Source organism: Rhinopithecus roxellana, chromosome 7 (assembly GCF_007565055.1).
Source record: "Rhinopithecus roxellana isolate Shanxi Qingling chromosome 7, ASM756505v1, whole genome shotgun sequence".
NCBI classification, from domain to species: Eukaryota; Metazoa; Chordata; class Mammalia; order Primates; family Cercopithecidae; genus Rhinopithecus; species Rhinopithecus roxellana.
In genome coordinates, this window is record NC_044555.1 from 82,794,050 (window position 1) to 82,815,700 (window position 21,651).

General features: G+C 41.5%; 1 protein-coding gene, 1 non-coding gene and 1 pseudogene across 15 annotated transcripts in view; 1 reads left to right on the forward strand and 2 right to left on the reverse strand.

The window, feature by feature from the left end:
- REPS2 (RALBP1 associated Eps domain containing 2) overlaps window positions 1–21,651 on the forward strand; it is a 202,051-nt gene that overhangs the window by 87,149 nt on the left and 93,251 nt on the right. For all 13 annotated transcript variants that reach the window (XR_004058326.1, XR_004058328.1, XR_004058327.1 and 10 more), the window contains exons 6-7: window positions 15,551–15,686; window positions 20,539–20,602. Coding sequence is in view for 9 of the 13 variants with exons in the window: in XM_030933824.1 (XP_030789684.1) it covers window positions 15,551–15,686; window positions 20,539–20,602 (200 nt within the window). In the remaining 4 variants the exon portion in view is untranslated. The remainder of the gene's footprint in view (window positions 1–15,550; window positions 15,687–20,538; window positions 20,603–21,651) is intronic.
- LOC115898664 lies at window positions 8,669–9,210 on the reverse strand (annotated as a pseudogene). Its single transcript, XR_004058330.1, has one exon. The product of XR_004058330.1 is annotated as a 60S ribosomal protein L21 pseudogene (transcript).
- On the reverse strand, window positions 12,594–12,725 carry LOC115898878. Its single transcript, XR_004058533.1, has one exon. It is a non-coding gene; the product is annotated as a small nucleolar RNA SNORA16B/SNORA16A family (small nucleolar RNA).

Consider the following 21,651-nt stretch of genomic DNA (forward strand, 5'->3'; position numbering starts at 1 on the left):
GTTCTCGACTGCCTCTATTTCTGCAAGGGTTGTGAGAAACTTTATGTTAAGCCCTTGTCTTTATTGTTTCCTTGGCGGCTGTGGACACTGACCACCTTCTCGATATGCTCTCATCATTTGGTGTCCATTATGCCTGCTCTCCTGGTTTTCCTCCTGCTTCTATTGCTGCCCCTGCCTCATTTTTTTCAATCCTCCTTCCTCTGCCCTCTGCTTGTTATGCTGGAGAACCCTGGGCCCACTTCTCACTCTACTTACTCTTTAGCTATGTGGATGCTGTTGACCACATAGCACCATCTGCCAGACATCTTCACTCTAATGTTCCACTGTCACTTTCAGCTGACATGTCTTTCTCATAAAATCAGCTTTCACCCTTCCACTCCTAGCTCTACCCACCCATCAGCACAGGCCAGAATGCTGGTCATTGTCTTTGACTTCTCTCTTTCCTTATGCCTGCTCAGTCCCCAAGTCCTGACCATACCACTTTTCAAATAGCTTGTGTCTGTCCATCCCTCTGTGCTTCTTTGTTCAGGTCATTATCCTTTTCACTGACTGTATTGTATCAGCCTCTCTCTCTTCTTACTTCCACTTTTGCCTTCTCCCAATTCATTATTCTTGTTGCACACATAAACAATCTTAAAAACACAAATCTGATCATCTTGCTGACTTGATTGAAGCCTGTCCCTCTCTGCTCATGGCTCCTAACATGTCAGCCATGTTGCTCTCTGGCCCTCACCTACCTCTTCAGCCACAGCAGCTCACTGCCACTCTCCCTCCACTCTTTGGCCATTTCCAGGATGGTCAGTGTTCTCTGCGTGGGAGCCTTACTCTTCACCCTCACTTTTGCCTTCTTTGTTTTTTCCTTTGTCTCAATTCATCTATACTTTTTTCTCCATTGAGAATGTGAAACGTAAGTGTTTTCTGATATTTTCTTGTATATGCGATGTTTCCTTTTCTTCATTCTTAAAAAGAAAAAGATCCATTGCTCGTCAGCTCATTTATGTGTGAAACTCAGCCAGAGGGATGGGTGTCTGATCATTATTGGTTTCCCATCTCAGAGCCAACCAGGGTTGCCTGTTTCTTTTGTATCATTCTAGGAACATTTTACGCATGTACATGCAAATATAGGTATTCATATATATTAATATGTGTGTGTGTGTGTGTGTGCATGCACTGTCTGTCTGTCTATCTATCTATCTATCTAGCTAGCTAGCTAATCTGTATTTTTTGAGACGGAGTCTTGCTCTGTTGCCCAGGCTGGGGTGCAGTGGTGCAATCTCGGCTCACTGCAAGCTCTGCCTTCCAGGTTCATGCCATTCTCCTGCCTCAGCCTCCCGAGTAACTGGGACTACAGGCGTCTGCCACCACCCCCAGCTAATTTTTTGTATTTTTAGTAGAGACGGGGTTTCACCATGTTAGCCAGGATGGTCTGGATCTCCTGACCTCGTGATCCACTCGCCTCGGCCTCCCAAAGTGCTGGGATTACAGGCGTGAGCCACCACACCCGGCTACATATATATATATATTTTTAGACGGAGTTTCGTTCTTGTTGCCCAGGCTGGAGTGCAATGGCACCATCTCGGCTCACTGCAACCTCCACTTCCCGGGTTCACGTGATTCTCCTGCCTCAGCCTCCCAAGTAGCTGGGATTACAGGCATTCTCCACCACTCCCAGCTAATTTTGTATTTTAGTAGAGACGGGGTTTCTCCATGTTGGTCAGGCTGGTCTGGAACTCCTGACCTCAGGTGATCTGCCCGCCTCAGCCTCCCAAAGTGGTGCAATATATTTTTACCTGACTTTAGGGAGACAGGTTTGGCAAATGAAATATCCTTCCAGCTAGATCGCACTAGAAAAAATTATCTTTTATTTAAAACCAAAACACACTCACTCTTCAAACCCTCAGGATACTGTTGTGATATTTTCTTTGCTTTTTGGAGGGATGAAAAGTAACAGTTTTCTAGAACATATTCTCGACACTCACTACTCTTCTTCAGAGATGAAAAAATGACCAATAGAGTTTAGAGACCTCTGTAACTCTGCCATTCCTCAGGGGGCTTATCTATATTTTTGGTGTAAGTTTTCTAATGATCAGGTAGGGGAGGGGATGTTAGGCATTGTTAGCCGGCACCATATTCATCTCAAAGTGCATAACTTGAAACATGTTTATTTAACTTAGTTATCTCCTTTCCTCCCTCCCTCACTTTCTCTTCATCTCAGTTTCTTGCTGTACCTCCTCCCCTAGATATAACTGCAGGTATTTATGGCTAGAAGCAGGTGATCTCTACTCCTTGGGTCCTCTTGGAACCCAAGAGAAAAGGCAAGTATGTTAAAGATGATTAAAGAAATGAATATTCCTGAGGCTCTGTTGGAGTGGTGTTGGCCTGAGTCAGAAGATAATTGATAGTCACCACAAATAAATTGTTCATTCTGAGAGCTTTAATGAAAACAGCAGGAAATAGCCTTTTGGAGAGGCTGACATCGCACCGAGAGATCTTCTTGTGGCATGAAAGATATTTTATGGGTAGACTGAACCAGGATGCAAGGAGGATAAGGATAGCGGAGGAGTGAGAATGACTGATGGGTTGGGATGGGCTTGAATGAGATGGGTTAGAGTCGAGTCATGAGAGAGTTGGTCATCTGAGTTTGGAAGAAGAATGAAGCAGGTAAACAAGCGGGGCATACTGGGTACGGTCTTGGCCACTCTGGTTGTCTAACCTAATACTCAGTCCAGGGAATTGACCTATGAAGCAGGTCAGGACCACCCGGGTTCTTTTGGGGTTCAAGAATTATTTACCAAGGCATTACTTGGTAAGTAAGTGTTCATATGAATGTGTGTGAGCTCTCAAACAAACTTGTTCTTCAGAGCAATTACAGATTTTAAAAATTTGTCAAACATTCAACAGATACAAAAGAGCACAGTGAAAAGTATCCCTACCATTTCCCCCCTCAGCCACTCATCCCAGGGGCAACTGATATGACCCATTTATTTTGTATAGTTCTATACAAAGCATTTATATAATATTGTATATGAATATCTTATTTATATACAAGTGAAAATAGGTATTATACATATAATTACGTAATATATGCAAAACACAGTTATACTTTTTTACACATATGGTGGCACACTCTACGTCTAACATGCATTTAGCACTAACAATAAGCTTTATTAACGTTCTATAGCAGCACATAAAGTACTTCCTCATCTTTTTGTTTTTTACAAATGCATAGTATTTCCTTGCCTGCTCTTGCGTAAATCATTTAGCTAGCCCCTTTTGATTGACATCTCGTACTTGCAATCACTGCATTGTTTGCAGATATATGGGGGACCAATTCCTAGAAATTGAAATATTGGGTGAAAATGCCTATATATTTGTAATTTTTGATAATGACTTTCAAATTGGAAGTATAGCAGCTTGTGTACTTGCCAACAATATATGAAAACGTCTATTTTCTCATACCTTTGTGAACACAATGTGCTAACAAATTTATGGGTCTTTGCCAATCTGATAGGTGAAAAATGATAGCTCACTGTAGTTTAATTAGCATATCTCTTTATTAGTGAAGTGAAATATCTTAAGTTTATGAGTCGCTTGTATTTCCTTTTCTGTGAACTATTGATTCATATCCAGTGCCCCTTTTTCTTTTGAGTATTGGTTTGTCATTCTTAATGGCATGAAACCAGAAACTGATCTGTCTTTTCCTTTGGATCAGAGATATACTGGAGTGTGTGTGGAAGATTGCTCCCTGACTGGTGAGAGGAGATGCTGGCACCTGAGGCTCTTGAAGGAGTTATGGACCCCAGCTGCTTCCTAGTTCTGGAGAACCCCAGGCCTGCCTGCAATGGGGATTTCTTGTTTATAAGGTCATGACAATAAAGTTGAATTACTTAGTTTATGCGTAGAGATTAGGGCTAAAAAAAGTCCTCTGTTGTTAGAGATGGTAAATGTCAACACTGTGTGTATGTGTTGACCTCTCAGTATTGCTTAGACAGCTAAATTCTGTTCCTTTCACTGAAATGGGAGGGAGGAGGAGACAGAGGCAGAGATATAGATAGAGGGAGAGAGTGTGAGTGTGTGTTAGGAAGAGTGAGTTTGATGCATTTTCTAGGTATGTATGTGCCTTATTCTTGAGATCTTCTTTCACCAAATTCATTCCCCATTTTATTTGAGACCCCAGCTGGACTTTTACACCATCTCCTAAGGGGTCAAAGGTTAACATGTCCTCCAGGTGTCCTACTTCACTGAGTCTCCTGTAGAACCCACATATACCTGAACGGACACGATTGCCACGAGGAGGTCCTATTTTTTCATAGCCTCCAGTCGCCTGCTTACTTATTTTCTTCACCTGCTTGTAGTTCTCTTTCTGATTTTCTAGCCCTTAACTTTTGAGGAAGGAAACATTTAATCTTAACTGATACTGAAGTTTATTTTCTCAGTGCAGATCTTTTCTACTTGTTTCTTTTGTCCTTTTCTATTTATTTATTTATTTACTGAGATGGGGTCTTGCTCTGTCACCCAGGCTGCAGTGCAGTGGTGCGATCTCGGCTGACTACAACTTCTGCCTCCCAGGTTCAAGCAATTCTTCTGCCTCAGCTTCCCGAGTAGCTGGGACTACAGGCATGCGCCACTGCACCCAGCTATTTTTTTGTATATATTTCTTTTAGTAGAGACGGGGTTTCACCATGTTGGCCAGGGTGGTCTTGAACTCCTGACCTCAGGTGATTCACCCACCTCAGCCTCCCAAAGTACTAGGATTACAGGCATGAGCCACCATGCCTGGCCTCTACCTGTTTCTTAGTGTATTCCTCAGGCGCTCACTGTGTACCCACACTTCTTGACAATAAAAGAGATGTGTAGTCAATTTAGCCTCCCAGATGTAGCTGAAAACACTGGGTTGAACCCCTGATTCCAGGCAGTACTTTGTAAATCTGGAAAGGATAGTAGCTTATTCCCCAGGACCTTTTGGTCTCAGTTATATGCCAGGCTATGGATATGGAAGACTTCTTTACAACTGGCACCATTTTAGCCCCTGGGCCCATCAGTCTTTCCCTTGATCTCAGGCGAGCAGGGGGTGTCATGCTCCCAGTTGCCTATCCCAACAATAATCACTACTGACTGAGATGCTTCTTTGGTCCCAGTGCTGTGCTGGCCCTTTTCAGTCCTCCCAACAATCTCACAAGGTAGGTATTACATCTTCCATTTGTCCATTTGGAAATACTTAAGTGGCTTCCATGAGTCAGCCACCATGCCAGGGGTACATTGAGAACTACACATACAGCCTCTTGCTCTCTAGGTGCTTGCAGTCAAAAAGGGGAGGTAGATTTGAATCAAACGATCCCACCTATGCATGTGGAATTAAAAACTGACAATTGCCCTAAAGGCCTTGAAGCATGGTACCATGTAGCAAAGGAATCCAGCCTATAGCTAGAAAGTGAGATAAGGCTCCATTAACAAAGTATCTGTTGAACTGAGCTGTGAAGGATGAATGGGAGTTAACCAGGCAAAGGAAGGATGGTACTGGGAGGTGAGGAGATGAGTGGAGCATTTTCTGTAGAGGTAAGAGCCTGGACAAAGGGCACACCTTGATCAAGGTTCTTAATTATGGACACCAGAATCTCCTTTGGCTAGTTGAAGCAAATAGTGATTTTTAATAAGGGATTTGGACAGCCTGCTAACTCTTTGGAAGGGCTGAAGATACAGACCCTATTCTGAGTTTGCAAGAACAATCTCCAAAACCTCACAGCAGAGCTGGGCTGCTGAGAGAGCTTTGCCTCTGCCACAATCAGAAAGCAACAGCATTGGGAAACTGCTGCCCTAGTGTCAGCTCCAACCAGATCCACACTACACACAACCTTGGCAGCCAAATGAAAGCTTTGTTCCCTGCCTATAACTTGGGTCTGCATCAGTCTTCTGTGGGTGTATTTGTTGAGTGGAACCTAAGTCCTATTTGGAATTGTAGCAGCAAAGGTGTTTCAACAGTGGAGTTTTTAGCTAGCCAGCTTGTGCAGTGCTGGGACTTACGCTGAGGGGTGGAATGGACGTTGAGTGACCCAGTCTCTACCATATTTCTCGTGGAGAGCAGATACATTTGAAGAACTGAAAGAAGGCAACTATGGCTAGAGCCTGGAGTGGGAGGGAGATGAGGTCGGAGAGGGAGGCAGGGCCCTGTGGGCTATGTGACTGCCTTGCAGGTGGGAGCTGATGGCTCAGAAGTTAATTTACTGGTTAATATGTGACCATGCCAGATTGGAACCCAAGTCTATCTGCCTCTGGAACCTGTACTCTTTTTGTACCTCCAGTCAGTAGCCTCATTCTCCAAAGCATTCTCGAATTCTGTCCGAGTTGTGGATGCGTCTGTTTCCCATCTGAACTCAGGCTGCCTTGAGTGTGAAGGGGAGAACGTAGTGAAGAGACAGGCAGCCTTGGCCTGACCAGCAAAGACGAGGGTGGGAACGTCATTGCTTCGTTAATAGAAGTCTGCAGCCTTGTCAGAGTCTCCTCTTACTGCTGATTTCTCATTTTTCTTGGCTTTCTCCTCTAAGCAGAGCACAAAATCCTGATAACAGTGAAGGAAAAATGCCCTTCTGGAACAGCAGATCTTGGCCCCTGAGGGAAGAATTGGAGGCAGTGGTTACTAATGAGCATTTCTTATGTTAATCAAAATACTGTTAGCGCCACATACTGCAATCACAGTAAAATGATTAAATACCTGGAATGTATGGCTATCTCTAGGATTCTTCTGTGATGACGTGCCAGATGCTTACGTGCAAAAATTATGTGAGAAATAAAATGGTGCTCTGTCAGTATGATTTAATAGTTCGCCAGCCAAAATCTAAACTAGATGATGGGGAGGAGGGTGTAATACAGCATAGTCATAGCTCAAGCACAGATCCTCAATCTGCAAAATTGCAGCAATGATTTAGGCATTGCAGTGAGGTTCTTTTTGTAAAAAATGTTCTATTTTTACAGGATGGATGAACAGATAGAGATAACTATAGAGCTTGATGATCAAGAGTACATACTTTGGACCCAGTTTGTATTCTGGCTCTGCCATTTGCCATAGGTGTGTGGTCTTGGTAAATTACTTCCCTTACCTAATCCTCAGTTTCCTATTCTGCAAAATGGGAATTACCAGATTTACCTCTCAGGGTTGTGAAGATGAAAATTGATTGTGTGCATTTAGGTACTTACAGTGCCTGGCACTTAGCAAAGCAATGAATACTTGTTACCTGACATTCTTCTATGTCTAAGTGATAGTTTAAAAAAGTATAGCTTATTGTAATAAGCAGAAACTATGTTGCACATTAGGCTCAGAGAGATTCCTACAGTTTGGCAGTCAACCTTCTGAACTATTGAAATTAGATCCCTAAGTAAGTTTGGTAATATGTGATTAAAGGCATCTTTGTGGGTTTATTTCCCTGAAGAAACAGATAAGGTTAAATTTTTCCGTTGGGACTTAATTTGAACTAACTTTTCTACAGACAAAACCAAATTATTTATCACAACCTCCTGTGAACCTATAATTATTTTGAAATAAAGACTAGAAAGAAGGAATTTTTTTTTTTTTTTTTTTTGAGGCGGAGTCTTGCTCTGTCACCCAGGCTGGAGTGCAGTGGCCGGATCTCAGCTCACTGCAAGCTTCCCCTCCCGGGTTCCCGCCATTCTCCTGCCTCAGCCTCCCAAGTAGCTGGGACTACAAGCGCCCGCCACCTCGCCCGGCTAGTTTTTTGTATTTTTTAGTAGAGACGGGGTTTCACTGTGTTCGCCAGGATGGTCTCGATCTCCTGACCTTGTGATCCGCCTGTCTCGGCCTCCCAAAGTGCTGGGATTACAGGCTTGAGCCACCGCGCCCGGCCGAAAGAAGGAATTTTTTAAAAAAGTTCTCTGACTTCAGAGGTAAGGGAGAGGGCTCAGTCTTTATAATGTTGGATGACATTATGTGATAAATGCATATAAAGTTCAGCTTCAGTCAGTTTAAGATAACTCAGGTTAACTGTTCTCTGTCTCTAGACTGGGATTGAGAATTTTTTTGAATGTTTACTCATTCAGCAAATACTTATTGAGTGTTTTGTATGTGCTAGTCACTTTTCCAGACATTTGGGATATAGCAATGATCAGGATAGACAAAATTTGCTGTCCTCATGGGCTTTATGGGATAGTATGGGGTAGGGTGAGAGGCAGAGCATAAATAAGATTGATCAAGCATAATATGGAATGGTTTCATGTTAAAACAAAATTGCTGAGCTCCGTCTCCTTTTCTAGGTCCTTTTCTTCATTCCTCATTGAATACTTTCCCCACAATTTTACTTGAGCTCTCTTTTCTTTTTAACTGGGAATCTCCTTCAAATCCATGGAAGATTAACCTATATTACTCAAACACATAAAGACTGTTGTAAAAATGAATCGGCATTCTGGTCCTATAGATAGTCTGCATAGATAATCAAATTAGAATTAGAAAGTTGTTTGGGCTCGTAATGGTCTAATGTCATTGGTCAGATTGCAAAACCATGATAGCCTCAGGTTTCCATCTTCAGGATGGGCTGTGTGTTTGTAAAGGGCAGATCTTCCTTTCCTTTGGGCCTTGCTTGAAGGATACATTCTTTGGGGGAACAGCTGCTATGACAAATAGGCCTCACATTTTTTTTTTTTTTTTTTTTTGCAGCCCAGAGGTCTTTTATTTATTTATTTTTTTAACACCTATTATGCCATGAATTCATAGGGAATAGGTTCCAGCAGCTCAGGCTCCTTCCCATTGGTCCTCACAAAGTGTGCTTCTCTGGGTGGAGCAGGCTGGCGCTTCAGCTGAACCCAGGTACCTTTCTCTTTGGCTTCTTTCTTTTTCTGATCATTTTCCTTCACGCGTTTCAGGAAGCTATCTCGGCTCTTAGAGTGCTTAATGTGCTCAATACGCACATTAATTCTCTTGGCAAGAATCTTGCCCTTAACTTGTTTGTTTACAACAATGCCAACAGCATGCTGGGTAACGTTGTAGACTCTCCCAGTTTTGCCGTGGTAACACTTGTGGGGCATTCCTTTTTGAACAGTACCCATTCCCTTGATGTCTACAATATCACCTTTCTTATAGATTCGCATATACGTGGCCAAAGGAACAACTCCATGTTTTCTAAAAGGCCTAGAGAACATATATCAGGTGCCTCTCCTCTTTCCCTTTGTGTTCGTCATTTTGGCGAATTACTGGAAGATGGCGGTTCCGGCCCAGGCCTCACATTTTAATGACTTTGCACAGTAGGTATATTTCTCACTAATATAACAGTTTGGCAGGCCGCTGTCCTCAGCATGGTGATTCATGCATCAGAGCTCCTTCTGTCCTGTCACTCTGCCATCGTCTGTTCAGTGGGCACATGGGAAAGAGAGTAGAGGAGTGCCACAGGGTACTAGTCCTGCCTGGAAGTAGGGCAGGCTGCTGGTGCTCACATTGCAGTGGCTACAACTCAGTCACATGGCTGCGTGTAACCTCAAGGGAGGCTGGAAAAAAGTCATTTCTGGTTGGGCAGCCACTTAGTGACACCTCTACACCAGGCATAGTAGAGCATGAATTATTGAGGAGTCTGCTGTCATCCCACCTATCAGCACTGCCACCACTTGCCTCTGTGACTTTTTTTTCTCAGCCCCATGACTGACTAATTCCCATGATCTTTCTTTAGGCAAATTAATATTCACTTGGGCTATAGTGTAGTCTCACCAGCCCATTAGCTATCCTTTTGTTTACAGTAATCGAGTCTTCTCACATCTTTGCTAATGAGATCATGTTTTGATCAGTGATTGCCTTATGGTAATCTTATTTCCAAAATATTTTCGGCAGAGGAGGCATCCTCAGATATTCACTGTGGGCTTGGTATGAGTTTTTGCTACTCTAGATAGTTTGTTTACTAAGGCACTAACAGGACATTGTTAAAAGATCATTATCCTCTCATAGGTGAAATGGCTGGACTCTAAAACAGCATTTATAGGATGCCTTCAGGGTGGGCTTATATTTTAAACAGAAATGTTCTATGACTGAAACAGTACATACACCCTTCTTAAGTTCTCTCCAACGGTGCTTCCTTGCAATTCATGTTATTTAGCTTTGTTTGATTTTTAAGATAGTTTGATAGTTAGTAGGGGTAAATGTCACCTTTTGGGATTTTATTAATGGTATTACTTTTTAATGAGTCTTTTGAAGTCTTTCATTATAAACAACCTGCTTTCCTCAGAGATAATAACTTGCCGTGCCAAATATTTGCATTTCACTTGAAACAAAACCAAGGGGTTGAATGTTTTAAATATAAGCAAATCTAATTCTCCTGTGTCTAGAGAAACTGTATAATGAACCATATGTATGTGGCTTAAGCAGACAGATGTAAAAGATTTCTCAGTCTCTCCTTTTATTTAAAAAACAAAACACTGGCAGAGCTCAAAATTGGCACCAAGTAGCAAATATCTCTGCTCAGCCAACAAAACCAGTGGAGCTGGAGTTGACCGGGGGAGGCCTCTTTAGGGTGCATGCAGAAGTGGAGCTTTTCCTGGTCCTCGCTTTTACTTGGAAAGCTAAGGCTCCACAGCTTATTCACCCTCATTTCTCAGTGCCTTTAGGCTTCACAATGAACCATTCTTAGGTGACTGACTTCAGATCTTTGAGAAGATTGTTGTGGTTGATTGTTGTGTTGGTTCAGAAGAGATGGGTTCACGCATCTGGGTCCTGCGGTGAGATGGCCCCTAGCTGCTGACAAAGAGGTGCTGAGCTACCAAACAGACTCATAGGTTTTCTTTCACAAAGAACATCATAGGGCAGTGTTTCCACATCTCTTGCAGTGCAAGACATACTTCTGAACTTCCTCAAGCCTGTCAATAAGTAGAGCTCACACTACCTTTTAGTATCTGTGATGTACCTGCCAGGGACTATAGATGGGATAAAGGAGTATCTGATACGGCTCTTGTCCTTCAGATTGAAACCTGGGTGAAGATGTTTAGGAACACTTTAAATGTTCAAACTGTGGTACTTACCATGACTATCATAAAGATTCATATATATTTTTTTGAGACAGGGTCTTGCTCTGTTGCCCAGGCTGGGGTTCAGTGGTACGATCATGGCTCACTGCAGCCTTTACCATCTGGGCTTAGGTGACTCTCCCACCTCAGCTTCCTGAGTAGCTGGAACTATAAGTGCATGCCACCATGCCTGGCAGTTTTTAAACATTTTTTTGTAGAGATGGGGATTCGCCATGTTGCCCAGGCTGGTCCCAAACTCCTAGAGTCAAGTGGTCTGCCTGCCTTGGCCTCCCAGAGTGCTGGGATTTGAGCCAACATGCCCAGCCAAGATTCATATTTTTTAAGATGCTCAAATAACTTGGTTTATTAAATCAGTTTCAAGCATACAGCGAGAAGCAAGGGGAAAGAGATGGGGGGTAGGTTAGCACACTTAGTGCAAACTAGTAGAAGGGCCACTCTGTGGGTTACACAGAGCTCATGTGCCCTCTCCCTTTGTCCTAAGGCCTTTTTAGGTTTAGGGAGTAGGAATTATCCTTGCCCACTTAAGTTTTCTTGAAAAGGAGGAAGGGTTGGGGTTCTCATGGGAATCTAAGAAATGAGAGCGAAGGAGTGGCCCACAGGTCTGTAGGGGTGGGAATTATTGACTGTTCATGCTTGTTCTGCTGTTAACAGGCCTTGCCCTGGTTGCGTTAAGTTTGCTCCACTGTCCACTTATCTTTAGGCTTCCGCAGCCTTTCTTGCCCTGCCGGCTTTGTGTCCTTTGTGTACCTACCTCCCAACTTCTGCTGATGCTTGGTTCTGGTGCCCTCATAACTTTAAGCCCCACCTACCCTTTCTCTATACCACAACCCCGCTGAGCATCTGTTTAGGGTCTACTTTCTCTGCTTATTGGCCTTGATACTTCTCATCCACATTCCCAAGAATGAGCATCTGACCTAAGCCCTTGTCAGAGCATCCCAAAGGCCAGTATACTGTGTGCCCACCAACCCTTACTCCCACTCAGGTGACACCAGGTGTGAGGTGGGTCATGGTGCCCACACAAGGCTGCCAGGCCCACCTTTGCAGCAGAGCATGGGAATGGGTGGTGGCCTCTGTCATGGCTGTGGGTATGGCAGGTACATTGGAGGATTTGAGCAGGGAAGAATGTTCTGGGAAGAAGACACACATCTTACCCCTGAGGAGTGAGCATGTGCAGTCAGAAAGCCTGCTGAGAGGAAGCTGGGGTGCGAGGCTTCTGAAGGCCAGGTGGAGAAGGTGGACTTTTTTTGTTAGGCAGCAGGTCATCTCTGCAGGCTTTTAAGCAGAGGAGTTCATCACCCCCTTCTGTTCATTCCTGATTTCTGTTGTCAGAGTAGACCTGAGACCTACTAAGAGGCCACTAACACCACATTGGAGTGGGGTGATGTAGGAGAGGAGCTAGAAAGCAGATGGTTATGGTATTGAGGAAAGAGCACAAGTGGGCTGACAGGGACAGCTACACAGCAGCTTCATGAGCAGGAGGGAAAGGGCGTGTTCTAGGGGAGCAGCAGCTTCCATGTCAGACCCAGGAATGCAGCAGACCCAACATCCAGCTTGGAGATTTTTTCTCTTTTTCTTTTCAATGGAACTGTATTTTCCCGAAATGTTACAGATCAGTTATAGCAAACAGAATGGTGATGGTCAAGGGAACTGACTCTGGGCTTCTTTTTGACCACAGCAGCTATGCGGAAGCAGCTGCAGCTGCGATGAGGGCCGCCCAGCATGGAGATTTCTGTGTCTTAATTCACTGGGAAGTGGTGGGACAGAGCTTCCAACCCACATCCCACCTTCTTCACGAATCATCTTTGCCACCAAATCGTTGACTCATAGGTGTCTGTTCTTGTTGCTCCTGCCCATGCCTAGCTTTTAGTTTCCTTTGCTCTGGCTATTTCTGTCAGGGCTGACCTGGAGGGCAGTGCTCCTATGAATTCTCCACATTATATCATGGCCAGTAATCTAATGCAATTCAAGCTGACATCCTCCACCTTGTGTTCTACCAACGGAACCTGATCAGACATCTGGGCTCATTCAGTAAGTGCTGCTAGGGCATGGCTTTGGAATTTGGTGGGAGCATTTTGGAAGGTTGTGTGGTCTGTTTGGTTGTTTGGTGCTTGGACTGGATTTTCATCTTTTTTGCTTTACTTATTTTTATTGAGATGGAGTTTCACTCTTGTTGCCCAGGCTGGAGTGCAGTGGTACAATCTTGGCTCACTGCAACCTCTGCCTCCAGGTTCAAATGATTCTCCTACCTCAGCCTCCCGAGTAGCTGGGATTGCAGGCACCTGCCACCACACCTGGCTAATTTTTTGTATTTTTTTTTTTTTTTTTTTTTTTAGTAGAGATAGGGTTTTACCATGTTGGCCAGGTTGCTCTTGAACTCCCGACCTCAGGTGATCCACCCACCTCAGCCTCCCAAAGTTCTGGGATTACACGTGTGAGCCACTGTTCTGGGCCTGTTTATTTTTATAATAATAAGAGGTTTTTGAAAAAAATTCAGGTAGCTGCAACCCAGTTAAAAAAAATCCTGATATGCAAAATCCTGCCTTTGAACAAGAGATTGTAAAAAGCATGGTCATTATTTGCTGCCTGCAGGGGTTCACTAAGGGATATGGGTAAGTTCCCTGAGCTTGGAAAAAGGATAATAATTAATACCTGCTTACATCTCCAAAGTCTTGAGGTGCTCAAACAAGTAGGAGTGTGTGAAATGCTTTGTAAATTTCAAAGCACTCTGTGAAATTTAAGATATTAACTAATGGATAATGACTTCTTGAATATTTAAGAGTGGTTTGATTTACATTTAGTAGAAACTCATCTAGTATGAAAATGATATGTTTATTACGAATGACTAACAACCCTACAGCTCTCAATCTCTTTATGTAACCTTCCTTCTGACTAAAGGCCCCAGATGACTTTGAGGAATAGCCTGTTTGCTGGGTGAATTCTCACTTAGCACTTCTGGAAATATCCATTCTACAGGTAGTATTTCATCCATTGTCCTTGCCTTCCCGAAGCACCCTTAACCCGAGGTGTGAGATATGAAAGTAATACATATTTTACTTCAGAGATGACATCTCAAGGTTCTATAGTAGCTCAACATTTTCTAGTCTCCTTTCTTCTCTGAACATTGTCAGAGGGGAGACAGGCGTTCCTGGGAAGAATTAATTCCTGGAATGGTGTGTGTGTGGGTGTGGGGAAGGGGAGGAGATGGCCGGCTGTCTTTTCTAAGGTTAGTGGGTGGAATTGCCCACCCAGTGATTAATTCCCTCCTTGATAGTGTGTTCAGAACAGGCACCTTGATGGCTCTTTAGCAACAGTACCCCTCCCCTTCTTTCCTAGCCTCCTTTTATCATAAAGCCCCATCTTTTTTTTTTTTTTTTTTTTTTTTTTTGAGACAGAGTCTCACTCTGTTGCCCAGGCTGGAGTGCAATGGTGCGACCTCCGCTCCCAGGTTCAACCTCTGCCTCCCAGGTTCAAGTGATTGTCTTGCCTTAGCCTCCTGAGTAGCTGGGATTACAGGCATGTACCACCATGCCTGGCTAATTTTTATATTTTTAGTAGAGACAGGGTTTCATCATATTGGTCAGGCTGGTCTTGAACTCCTGACCTCATGATCTGCCTGCCTGGGCCTCCCAAAGTGCTGGGATTACTTGCGTGAGCCACTGCGCCCAGCCAAGCCTCATCCTTCTTGTGTTCACCTCTTGGTCCCTTGAAGGTGGCCCTTGGCAAGTACCACTTTAGTCTTAGGGTTCATGGGAGGGATAGAACGAAGGCCCACGCCTCCTCCTAGCATCGACATTTCCCTTCTTCCCCCAATACCTACCCTAGCTTTGTTGTCTCCTGCACTACTTCCCTGGTTTTCTAGGCTCTTAAATCCTCAAATTTGACTTGCATGCCCTCTAGTGGCAGGTCTGATGCACCCCTTGTTACCCTGTTTATTGTGGTACCATAACAGCTGTTCTCACCACCCAGCTGTTACTAAATATTTTCTGTAATTCACAAATGCCGAATGAGAGGTTCAGTGGTCCTGACTTGCCACTCAAGTAGGAGCTGGAAATGTGGGATTTGAATTGGAGCTTTTAATTCCCGGATTTATACAGAGTTTCAGTGTAACTGGAACAGTGAAAAAGATGTGGTTATAGCTGTTTTAGTTTCCTTTTCATTGTTTAAAAAGAATCCAGATTATTTTACTATCTACTCAGCTAATCTTAAAGGATAAAAATGTGAGGAATAGTGGAAAATAAGAATGATCATCTTTTTTTTAACCCTTCCCTCATTACAATTAGAAATTTTTTGTCACTTACTGAGTATTCAGTATTTTATCCCTCAGTCCTGTTAACTTTGAAGAATACAAAAAATATATAAAGCATGATGTCTGCCCTTAAGTTTGTGTTCTAGTTAGATTCTAGTTATGAGGCAGTTAAATTTCTTCACCTGAGGAAAAAAGTTAAGCATAGCACATAATAACTTTTATTGGTGTTTAATTTTTCTACTTCTCACTAAAGACAGGTTCTCTGAGCATTTACTTTTAAATTTATTCTTAAAGTCCTTTTCAGTGGAGAGAGAACTACAGGATAACAGCAGTTACCCCGATGAACCCTGGAGGATAACAGAAGAACAGCGCGAGTACTATGTCAATCAGTTTCGATCCCTTCAGCCAGACCCAAGCTCTTTCATTTCAGGTAAGAATGTGGGCTCCCCAGGCATCACTCTCACCAGAATCACAGCCACCATCTTGAGAAATCATTCACACAAAATGAGTATGGCAGCCTTCTGTGATTTCAGTTTGTTTTTCCTCTAAAGTCGAATTTCTTATCAGATGTAAACCATGCAGAAAAAAAGTTGCCAATGACGTTTGGAAAATTATATTTCCATTTCAATGGGCTTAAATGGGAATTTGGGGGGAACTTGGCTGAGACCCCGCACCTTATCAGCTGAGGCAGTTCTTGAAATGCTAACGTGTCGCTCCAAGGGGCCACCTCTCATTGCTTCCTCATTATATTAGAGCTTGGGCAAGGACAGAATGTGGCCTCCTAAGGAGTTGGTGTCACAAGTCTTTTTATGTTATATGTGCCTTCAAACTCCAAACTCAGGCTCGTTTTCTTTGGCTCAAATGTTTCTCCTCCAGTTTTTCTGAGAGAAATTAAAATGGGGGAGGAAAATTGGCCAGCGCTTTCCCACTTGTCAGTTCTTCTGGGTTGTCTTCAGATATATAGATGCCTGTTGAGTTCTCATGTAAAATTCAAGCTGAGAGGAATTGGTTTAATGCCAGTGTGGCTACATTTTGCTAGGCTGAAGGACTAAGCTAACAGTGAAATAGTAGAGTCTAGAAGAAAAATTCATAAAGCTTTCTTTTTAGACGTTAAAATTTGAAGAATAACAGTATGTCCTTAATAATCATAACCTGCCATATTGACATGTGGGTAAAGATTAGTTTTATCTTGTGAAATGAGGCACATAATTGAAATATACTTGTATAAGTAATTGCAAACATCATTTACTGATTGGTGGTGATGGCTTTATTGATGGCAGAATAGTACAGATACAACAAATTAATGTTGACATCATGATTAAGGAAAATAAACAGAAACCCATATTGCACAATTTGACTACTTGCTAACCTTACCCCGCGCTCAAGTGAGTTTCTTCACGACATATGCAGATATTTAGCCAAATTCAAACAGGTACTTGTTAGAAATGTTTTTGTTTTCTTTTAACTTTTGTATCTTGCAGAATTTCAGATGTAGACACAACTAGGCTGGCTGGTATAACAAACCTCTGTGTACCTATCACATAGTCCCAATGATTTTCTCTTACCTACACTTACCACATAAGGATGTTTCAGTCAGTCAATGATGGAGGTCCCATAACAGTATCACGGAGCTGAAAAATTCCAGCTCCATTCATCACCTAGTGATGCTGTAGCCATCATGATGTTGTAGCACAAGGCAGTGCTCACGTTTTTGTGATGATGCTGGTAAAAAATCTGTGCTACCAGTTGTGTAAAAGCCTAGCACATATGATTATGTATGGTATATAATACTTAATAATAAATGGCTATTATTAGCTTATTATGTATTTATTATGCTATACTTTTCTTTCTTTTCTTTTCTTCTTTTTTTTTTTTTTTTGAGATGGAGTCTCGCTGTTTTGCCCAGGCTGGCGTGCAATAGCGCGATCTCGGCTCACTGCAGCCTCCGCCTCCCAGGTTCAAGTGATTCCTCTGCCTCAGCCTTCCAAGTAGCTGGGACTACAGGCACGTGCCCCACATCTGGCTAATTTTTGTATTTTTAGTAGAGATGGGGTTTCACCATGTTGGCCAGGCTGGTCTCAAACCGCTGACCTCATGATCCGCCCGCGTCAGCCTCCCAAAGTGCTGGGATTGCAGGTGTGAGCCACCGCACCTGGCCTTTTATTATGCTATACTTTTATTATTATTTTAGAGTATACTCTTACTTATATAAAAAAAGTTAACTGTAAAACAGCCTCAGGCAGGAACTTCAGGAGGTGTTCCAGAAGAAGGCATTGTCATACTAGGAGATGGCCACTCCCTATGGGTTATTGTCCCCTTCTAGTCACCTCCACAGTATAAAGGTGGAAGACAGTGTTATTGATGATTCTGACCTTGTGAAGGTCTAGGCTGATAAGTGTTTGTGTTTCAGTTTTTAACAAAAAAGTTTAAAAGGTAAAAAAAATTAAAAATTTAAAAAATAGAATAATAGAATAAAGTTATAAAGAAAGAAAATATTTTTGTACAGCTGTGCAAATTTTTTAAATTTTTAACTTTTTGTGAGTACATAAGTGTATATATTTATGGGGTACATGAGATGTTTTGATATAGGCACACCATGTGAAATAAGCACATCATGAAGAATGGGGTATCCATTTCCTGAAGCATTTATCTATTAAGTTGCAAACAATTCGACTACACTCTTTATTTTAAAATTGTACAGTGTGTTTTTGTTTTAAGCCAAGTGTTGTTACAAAGGAGTCAAGAAGGTTAAAATAAATTTTAAAGTTTATAAAGTAAAAAACTTGCACTCTAAGGTTAATTTATTATTGATGAAAGGAATTTTTATTTGGTAAATTTAATGTAGTCTCAGTGTGCAGTATTTATAAAGTCTACAGTAGTGTACAGTAATGTCCTAGGCCTTCACATTCACTCACCACTTACTCTCTGACTTACCCAGAGCAACTTCCAGTCCTGCAAGCTCCATTCATGGTAAGGGCCCTATAAAGGTGAACCATTTTTCATCTTTTATACCATATTTTTACTCTTCCTTTTCTATGTTTTTTTCTTTTCTTTTTTCTTTTTTTTTTTTTTTTTGAGACAGGTCTTACTCTGTTGCCTAGGCTGGAGTGCAGTGATGTGATCTCGGCTCACTGCAACCTTGACCTCCTGGGCTCAAGTGATCCTCCCACCTCAGCCTCCCCAGTAGCTGGGACTACAGGTGCACATCACTATGCCTGGCTAATTTTTTTTGTGTTTTTTTTTTTTTTTTTTTTTTTTTGGTAGAGAGGAGGTCTCACTATGTTGCCCAGGCTGTTTTCTATATTTAGTTGTGTTTACATACACAAATAGTTACTATTGTGTCCCAACTGCCTATAGTATTCAGTGCAGGAACATGCTGTACAGGTTTGTAGCCTAGGAGCAATAGGTTCTACCATCTAGCCTAGGTGTGTAGTAGGCTATACCATCTAGGTTTGTGTAAGTACACCCTGTGCTGTTTGCACAATGAGAAAATTACCTAATGATGCATTTCTCAGAACGTATCCTTTTTTTCTAGAAATGAAATCTCATAATATGTGGCCTTTTGTGTCTCTTTCATTTAGCACAATGTTTTAATTTTTTTTTAAATTAAAACATTTTTGTGGATACATAGTAGGTGTATATATTTATGGGGTATGTGACATGTTTTGATACAGGCATCCAATGCATAATAATCACATCATGTTGAATGGGGTATCCATCCCCTCAAGCATTTATCCTTTGAGTTACAAACAATCCAATTACATTCCTTAAGTTATTTAAAATATACAATTAAGTTATTGACTATAGTCACCCTATTGTGCTATCAAGTAGTAGGTCTTATTCATTCTTTCTAACTAGTTTTTTGTACCCATTAACAGTCCCTACCTCCCCCCTACTTGCTCCCCGCCACTACCCCTCACAGCCTCTGGTAACCTTCCTTCTACTCTTTATGTCCATGAGTTCAATTGTTTTGATTTTTAGATCCCACAAATAGGTGAGAACATGCGATGTTTGTCTTTCTGTGACTGGTTTATTTCACTTCACATAATGATCTCCAGTTCCATCCACGTTGTTGCAAATGATTGGATCTCATTTTTTTAAGGCTGAATAGTACTCCACTGTGTATACATACCACATTTTCTTTATTCATCTGTTGATGGACACGTAGGTTGCCTCCAAATCTCAGCTATTGTAAACAGTGCTGCAACAAACATAGGAGTGCACATATTTCTTTGATATACTGATTTCCTTTCTTTTAGGTATATACCCAGTAGTGGGATTGCTGGGTCATATGTTAGCTCTAATTGTAGTTTTCTGAGGAACTTCCAAACTGTTCTCCATAGTGGTTGTACTAATTCACATTCTCACCAACAGTTAACATAATGTTTTAAAGGCTCATTCATGTTGTATGTACCAGAATTTCATTCCTTTTTATGGCTGAATAATTCCATTATATCAGTACATCCCATTTTATTTATCTATTCATCAGTTGATAGGCATATGGGGTTCTTCTACTTTTGGAGTATTAAGAATAATGCTGATTTGAATATTTGTGTACCAGTTTTTATGTGAACATATATTTTTATTTCTCTTGAATAAATACCTAGGAGTGGACTTGCTAGATCAAACTGTATTGGGAGCTGAAAGCATTCAAATTCAATCTCAGTAAGGTCTAACATTTCAAGTACAGCTGGGTCTTGCAGTTATGTAACATGTAAAGTAGAATGATTGCCTAATTTCAATTGATACAGGTAAATCAAAAATGAAGGAAGAAAGATTCCTGGATAAGTTTCTCAAAACGCCACTAGGAGTTCTTAAATCTCACCAAAAATCTTTCACAAGATGTCTGTCTTATCTCTGTGTGGTGGGATCAATGGTATTAATTTTCTTCTTTTTGGTCAGTTTTCTATTACTTTTCTATTTGAAATTTCTATTTGAAATCTGCCAAATTTGTTCAAAGTTTTGAAATTCGTCTTTTAAATTTGTGGCAAAATTTTGCAGATTTTGGTAAAAATGAAGCAGAAATTAATTTATGTGATTTGTATCTTTCATGAGCATTATGTTATTGCTTCTTTTGCCCTATTGTAATTTACATATTTTTAAAAAAGCTTTTCATGTGTTGCTTTTGGTCCCATGATTCATAATTGCTTTGAGGAATAAATATGTTTGTTGTTATACAGAAGAGATTGCTGAATGAAAAAATTGTGATTCATTTGTATATAAATGTAAAAGCTACTCTAGCTGAGTAATTAATGGTTTATTTAAACAATGGCACTTGACAGGTTCTGTGGCCAAGAACTTCTTCACCAAATCAAAGCTTTCCATTCCAGAACTCTCCTATATATGGTAAGTACAATTAATGCCATATGGCATTCATACCATCATCCATAACCCATCTTTTAGTTCCTACCTTTGCATTTTTAAAAGTCTTATGTTTTTGATGATGTTTTTAACAGACTACAAGAGTGAATACAACTCAAATTTTTGTTGCTGTGAAAATTAAATGTTATATGAAAAGTACAATGAACAATGTCTGGCACATATTAAGCACTATAAGCGTTAACTATTATTTAAAAGTAATTTCCTAATTATTATCCCCATCTCAATCCCTTTTCAGTCTAGGCGATTGTGGGCATATGAAACTTACCATCCTGTAGATTTCATTTTCAGACTTTTCTACTAGATGTAATACAAGTAACCAGAGGAGATTGACAAACTAGTTTTTATATTTTATAAGGCTGAGTGAACAGGTTGAGGAATATTTTGGAGTTAGGTTAGGTTTGACTATTCTAGCTGCCTCTGAGCTTTATAAATTTGGCTGGTGTTTATCAGCTGGGCCCTAATTCAGACTTGCAGCTGTGGTATCCACTGCACCTTTATGCACTCTGGCTCCAGAAGGGCTGTGCTGGGATGGTCCAGATGGCTCTATTTGCATTCATGAAAATGCTCGGTGCTGCTGTAAACTCTCGGCTGTGTGTGGGCTAGTTCTTCCCAAAACTGGGCAGGCGATCACACTGCTATAAATATATAATTAAAAACACTGGAATGTTTATATAAAGCCTTTTGCGTGAGGATTTACAGAATTATGATGGGATTTAAAATTGCTTGTCATGTTTTGTGCATCTTATTGGAAAACTACTCCAATAATACTCGTGCGTGCCAATGTATCTGGGATTCTGAGCTGGATTTAGGTTCTTCAACAATACATACTCTGACATAATTTTTTTGTTTTTAGAAGTCTTATATTAGTTTTTTGTTGTTGTTTGTTTGTCTGTTTGTTTTTTTGGAGACAAGGGCTCACTCTGTCACCTAGGCTAGAGTGCAGTGACATGGTTATAGCTCATTGCAGCCTCTGACTCCTAAGTTCAAGCGATCCTCCTACCTCAGCCTCCCAG